The following is a 6,042-nucleotide window of genomic DNA, read 5'->3' on the forward strand; positions in this document are numbered from 1 at the left end:
GGCTTCTTCTGGCCATCTTTGCCTGTATAGCGCATAGTGTGACTGTCCTGGTGTGTACAGCCCCCTCTACCATGAACTAGCCACATAGCACATGAGCCATGCTGCAGAGCTGTGCATGTGTGTCAGCTGGCTGCTTTTGCCAGCTGCCACACCCCAAGGATGATGGAGAACCACGCCAAGGCTCTGGCTGTGCTGCTACAGGCAGCTGGGCGGGTCAAAGGTGTCCTTGGCCTGGCACCCACAATAGAGAGCTGTGCTCTACCCACAGCCCCTGCCCTGCCTCAGTTTCCCCTCTACACAGGCTCCTTGCAAAACTAAGAAATGAGTGGTGCTGGTGTGCCAGGGTGTTAATGTCTGCTGGGCTTCTGCCCACATTCTGGTGCTAAGCAGGAGCTAGGGAGGGGTGGTGGAGAGGTGGGAGCCAGTCAGGGCATTTGGACCCACTGTGGCTTCTTGCAGGGAAATGCAACAGGGCTGGGCACTGCTGGGAGCTTCTGCTCTGCCCTGCCATGGGACATGTCCTGCCACGGGATGGCTTTCCCTCAGCGCTCACCCCATGGTCTGGCCCTAAACCAAGAGCCCTCACCCCCCATGGCCCTGCCATGCTCTGCATGGACTGTTTGCCAGCTGCAGCTTGGGTGCAAGCTGTGCTCAGAGCTGGGCTGCCGATGGCTGGGGTATCGATGGACCCTTCTGGGTGGCCCTGGACCCCTGGTGCCCCCAGGAGTTTTCCCTACCCGGAGCTGCGCTGGGGCAGGTGAGGGAGGTGGATTGCATGGGCGCAAGGGTCCCTCGGGAGGACTGGTGCCGTTTTGGAGCTGCATCTCCCTGGTGATGAGGACGGGACCTTTTGGCCCTCTTGAAGACTAAAACCCCCTCCCAGCAGAGCCTAACACCCGTGACGGCCAGCGGCTCCCACCCAGCACGGAGTCACCAAGCACAGCCAGCTAAACCACCCGGATTTGGGTTTTTTGATTAAACTAAAGAAATTAGTTCAACAGCATCTTTAAGCCTCTGGGCTCCAATTAGGCCTATCCCTGGTTGCGGGGCTGTCCAGCTCAGGGCCAAGCACAGTGCTTGGCTACCCAGCAAAGGCAAGGAGGAAGGTTTGCTGGGGCTGAGGGGGACCCTGGAGATTTGGGTGTCGAATCCTCTCCCCGCACAGCCCGGCCACTCTTGTCTCAGGGCCGTGGCTGTGTGTGCGGCTAGGGATTATTCTTTTAATCAGACTCCGTATGGGAAATTGCTTGCATATAGATTACAGGAGCAAGGCACGTCCTCCTGGCCGCGGGAAGCCCCCGGCCATGGGCTGACTCGCAAGCAATCTCCATGTCTCGGTGGAGCCCGGATTAACAGGGGCACGGGGTACGTGTTCATGTGTGCGTGTGTGTCAGCCCAGCGTCTTGTCTCCCTTCCAGTCTTTCAACCCTTGATTAAGTTTTTCTAGCTAATCCTCTTGCATCCCCCACGCTGGCTTCTCGCACCTCCAACCCTGCCAAGAAGGCAGGGGCGGCTCTGGGCACCCATGAGCCCGCAGCGCGGGGCTCCCGCGGCTGGATCCAGCCCTGTGGGCACTGTCCTCTGCCAGGGACCTGTGCAAGGGGGCCATGGGGAGACTTTGCCTCCTGCAGCCAGAGGAGCATCACTGGTGGCTCTGGCTAGGATGCGGCTGTGTGTCTGTCTGTTGCTAACAAGCCTCTCTGATGGCAGGAGGGAGGTTTTGGTCTGACTTCTACCTGCTCTTGACATTTCTCAGTTGGACCTGGGGAGCTCTTGGGCTGTCTTGGCTCCCTCCAAGTCCACATTGCCCAGCTCTGTCATCTGAGGCCCCATCTGGGCTGAGCCTTGCCATGTCCAAGGGCTCGCCCATCTCCTAGGGCTCCCTTTGCACCCGCTGGCTCCACCCGGCACCCCCCAGGGTGACCCATGACCCTGCTGTCCCCCCACACCATCATCCCTGATGAGTTTGTCACTTCGAGGCTGTCCTGGATTTCCGGGCCCACCTGAGATCTCTCCCCCAAGGCTGGCAGCACCCTTGGGTGCAGGGAGCAGTGCGAGAAGGTCTTTCCACACAGGTGTCTGTAGCTTCCCCTCCTAATGCCTTAATCTGTCCCTGATCCGCGGGAGCCCCTGGGGCAGCCGGTCCCGCTGACCTTGCAGTCGGCAGGCCCTGGAAAGGGACCCGGCGGCGCTGGGCACGGCGGGGGCACGGGGCACCACTCAGCCGTCCACCCATGGCCACCTTTTTCACCACAGCCTTGAAGAGCTTCAGGGGGGCCGAGGAGGAGCCCAAGGAGCCCCCCAAGGACGGGAAGGCGGCTACTTTGCCCAACGGCATGGCCCGCGAGGAGTTCGAGGAGTACCAGCGGCAGCTGCTGGAAGAGAAGTAAGGCTTTGCCGGGGGCACCGGTCTCCTCAGGGCAGCCGTGCCCCCGCCAGCAGTCAGCGGGTCCCCCATGCACCAGGAGGGACCAGGCCTGGGGTTCCCCTGCCTCCCTGCCTGGTCCCCGGGGTCCTGGCGGGTGGGAGCGTGGCAGCAAGTCCCAGGGGTGGGAAGGGGAGAGGGTGGAGGCAGCAGGGGTGAGGGGCAGGAGCCGTGCGGCCGCGTGGCGGGTTGCTGTGCCTCTCAGAGGCTCTTTGCCAGGGTTTGGGAGGTCCCAGCGTTGCCCTGTGGTCGTGGGGGCTGGCACAGGGCAGGGCCAGCGACTTAGCGGAGCCTCCCTGGGTGTCACTGCACTGGAGCAGCGGGTGCCCAGCACCACTGTTACCCCGGCACCCATGGCTCCAAGGGACAGCACAGGCCATCGTGGGCTTGCGCTAAGGTCCTACTTCCCCGTGTCCTGGTGATTTGGGGACCTGCCGGCCCAGTGTCAGGGAGGTGAGAGGCCGGGGGAAGGAGCACGTCCCTCTGGAGAGCCTCTTCCTTGAGCATCTCCACCAGGCGCTGGGGCTGGAGGGGCACCGTGGGTGTCCCCTGAAAGCCCCCCGTCGCAACCCTGACACGGTGCCTTTGCATCCTGCCAGCCTCACCTCCAGACCGGGGCTGCCACAGCCACCCGGCTGGCAGGGCGTGGGGAGCTGGGACCGGGCAGATGCAAGTCCCAGGTGCCACCGGAGCAGCCCCGCTGGTGGGTGGCTGTGTGAGCACCCACGCGTGCCCCGCGCAGGCTCTGTGCACCTCTGTGCCTGCACCACAAAGCTTGCACGGGAGGGCAGGGCGAGAGGGAACGCCTTTGCCAGGGCTTCGTCACCTCTGCTGGCACGCGCGAGGCAGCTGAGGCGCTGCTGCCCGGAGAGGACCACCGAGGGCTGGGCGCTCGGCCACGGCTGCCGTCACAGCGTCGTGCTTTCCCTGCAGGATAGAGCGGGACAAGGCCTTCGCGCACAGGAAAGCGGAGCGGGCCACCGTGCGGATGCACCTGCGCGGCAAGTACCACCTGGCCCAGGTAAGGCCGGGCCCCGGCCGTCCTCAGCGGGCTGCTGCCCCTGCCTCCACGCACGGGCATCCCGGGGGTCCCGGACACCCGGCCCTGCAGAACGGTCCCAGGCCGGGTGGCTGCCGGGTCTCCCCACGGTGCCCCGGGATGGGAGGCGATTCCTGAAGAGGGCAGCAAACGGCTGCTGTCTCCATCCGTCCTGCCTGGCTGCCTGCGCACAGTCCGAACCCGGCACCAGACAGCCCCCGCGTCCTCCCGAGCATCCCGCGTCTCCCGGGGCCCCGGAGCCGGGGAGCACCCAGAGTAACGCCAAGGGCTGCCCCGGAGCTGGGAGCCACCAGGGTTTGGCTGCGGCCCTGACGCTGTCTCCCGCTTGCAGGATGAGCGGGACAATGCCCAGCTGCACGTGGCGGGCGGCTCGGTGGAGCTGCCGGAGGAGCTGGCTGCCATGGTGCGAAGCGAGGAGGAGGAGGAGGCGGAGGAAGACGGGGCACTCTCCTTCCTGACGAAGCTGCGCGAGGTGGATTTCCAGGCGCTGCGTGGCCGGGCGCAGGACACCGTGGAGGAGGTGAAGGAGAAATGCTCCGTGATGTAGTGCCAGGCTGTGGACCGGACGCCCCCCCACCCATGGGTGCTGGCGATCTGAGGGCCAGTGGGTGAGACCTCCTGCATCGGGGCTCAGCCCCAGCTCCACAAAGCCCCCGAGGCTCCTAAATTCCCCCAAATCCCTTGCTGAACCCCTGAAGAACAGATGGGACATAGGTATTACGGATGCCTGGGGTCCCATCAGATGCTGAGGGTGGGCATGGGGCACCGCTGGCCACCCCCATGCCCAGCAGGACCCTGGTGGCCCCCAGCCCACAAGCTGGCCCCAGCCCTCTGCTCTGCCAGGGATGCTGGCCCCAGCCCTGACATCCCACCCGTGGGTGCCGGGCAGTGCGTGGGTGTCTGTCCCACACGGGTGTCCTTGGCCAAGCCCCCAGGCAGCCAGAGGTGGCCAGGTCTAGGCTTGGCGCGCTGGCCACAAGAACAGGCATCCGTCATGCCGGTCACCGGGCATCGGTCCCGCAGCCCTCGGCCTGCCCCCAGCCACCACGTTTTCTTCCCCAGAAACATTCCCAGGTGCCACTGGTTTTGCCAGCTAAGGCGACGTGGTGTCCCAGGTGGGTGCCAGGCAGGGATGCAGGACGCCTGGGTCCCCTCCAGCCAGGTGCTGCGGGGCACGTCCCTTCCCGTGGCGTGCTCTGCTCTGCTCCGCTCTCGCGCGGGCTCCCCGGGACGGGGCTGCCTCAGCGTCTGTCCGCCCAGGGCAGGCAGCAGGCCCTGCTGCTCCCATCCGCCCCTTCCATCACTGGGAAACGTCTTTGGGGCCTCTCTCACCGTTCGGCGCAATAAAGGCGGCATTTGCCGGGACCTGGGTGTTGTTTCTGCACTAGCTATTGCCCCGGCCGGGGCATCCCTCGGGAGCCGCGCTGGGAGGGTTCACGGCAATGAACGGTAATCGTGCTGCGGGGCGGGGGTCCCTCGCTGCTCGGCACCTCAAATCCAGGCAGCAAAGGGATCCCTTTGCAGGGTGGTGAGATTATCGTGTGCATCCTGGGGTGATCTACTGGGCGAGATCTCCCCTTTTGTGTGCGTTTAGCAGGTAGCACGGGCTTAAATGCTGCCTCGCAGACACCCGGCCCCGGAAGGCTGCAGGCTGCTGAGATCACTAATACCTGCTTATTTTAGTGAGGTCTAATCTGCCTGAATCGCCTGTCCCCGAGGACTAAGCTAGCTGAACCCTGGTAAAATGTACCACCAGGACTGGCCCCAAACGGCACCTCCCAGCCGGGGCCGGGGCCCGGGGGAGTCACGCTGTGTTTGCATGAAAGAAAGGACGCGTCGAGCCGCCCCAGCACGGGGGCCTCCGTCCTCCCCACGCCAGGGCCATCTGCTCCGGAAAGGCCTGCCGGGACGTCGCTCCCTTCGGGATTTCCACAGCTTCTGCGGCGCCCGGGACCGGTGGCAGGGCCAGGAGATGGTGCCTGGATCCGGCGCGCTGCCGGGTGCAGCGGACCCTGGGCCCGGGCAGGACGTTTCTTGCTGGCTTCTGGTAGCCGCCAGCGCGAGCGCGACTGTCCCGTAGCCGGCGCGCAGGACATCGGAGCTGGCAGGGGACAGAGCGGTGGCAGGCAGGGACCAATTCTGTCCCCAGCCAAGACACTCGCTCATGGCACGTCCCCGCTCCGCATCCGTAATCTCTTCCTACCTGGCACCTGGATTTGCAGTGCAGGGAAAGGTATTCTTAGCCCGCAAAGCCCAGGAGGAGAAGGGCGGGGGGGCCCGAGGTCCGGGCAGCCCTGGTGAGTCCGTGTGGACCCCGACCGGGAGTTCCCTGGAGCTGCAGCTGGGAATTTGGGGTGTTTTCCTCGCTAGGGTGAGGCAGGGATTGTGCAGCTGAGCTCATCACTGCCATGAGAGCTACAGGCCTCGGTTTTCCCTGGTCGGAGTCACCCAGCTCCAGCAGGGAGGTCCCCAAGTGCACGGGGTACCGGGCCCCGGGGGAAAGGGACGGGAGGTACCAGGGAGCCCCGGAGGGCAGCACAGTGCCCAGGGCTGCCCG

The 6,042-nt window shown here is 65.0% G+C and overlaps 1 protein-coding gene across 1 annotated transcript; it reads left to right on the forward strand.

Annotated features, from left to right (window-relative positions):
- Positions 1-2,234: 2,234 nt before the first annotated feature.
- LOC112986269 (complexin-4-like) lies at positions 2,235-4,032 on the forward strand. Its single transcript, XM_026105466.2, has 3 exons — positions 2,235-2,386; positions 3,359-3,446; positions 3,817-4,032. Exons 1-3 carry the CDS (start codon positions 2,235-2,237, stop codon positions 4,030-4,032), a joined length of 456 nt encoding a protein of 151 aa, XP_025961251.1.
- The last annotated feature ends 2,010 nt before the right edge of the window (positions 4,033-6,042 follow it).

Source organism: Dromaius novaehollandiae, chromosome 25, assembly GCF_036370855.1.
Source record: "Dromaius novaehollandiae isolate bDroNov1 chromosome 25, bDroNov1.hap1, whole genome shotgun sequence".
NCBI lineage: Eukaryota > Metazoa > Chordata > Aves > Casuariiformes > Dromaiidae > Dromaius > Dromaius novaehollandiae.

Bases quoted from the DNA above. Each gene is read 5' to 3' on its own strand.
- LOC112986269 (XM_026105466.2), top strand. From the start codon at position 2,235: ATGGCCACCTTTTTCACCACAGCCTTGAAGAGCTTCAGGGGGGCCGAG. The intron at 2,387-3,358 runs GTAAGGCTTTGC...CTTTCCCTGCAG, and splicing joins CGGCAGCTGCTGGAAGAGAA to GATAGAGCGGGACAAGGCCT. The intron at 3,447-3,816 runs GTAAGGCCGGGC...TCCCGCTTGCAG, and splicing joins GCAAGTACCACCTGGCCCAG to GATGAGCGGGACAATGCCCA.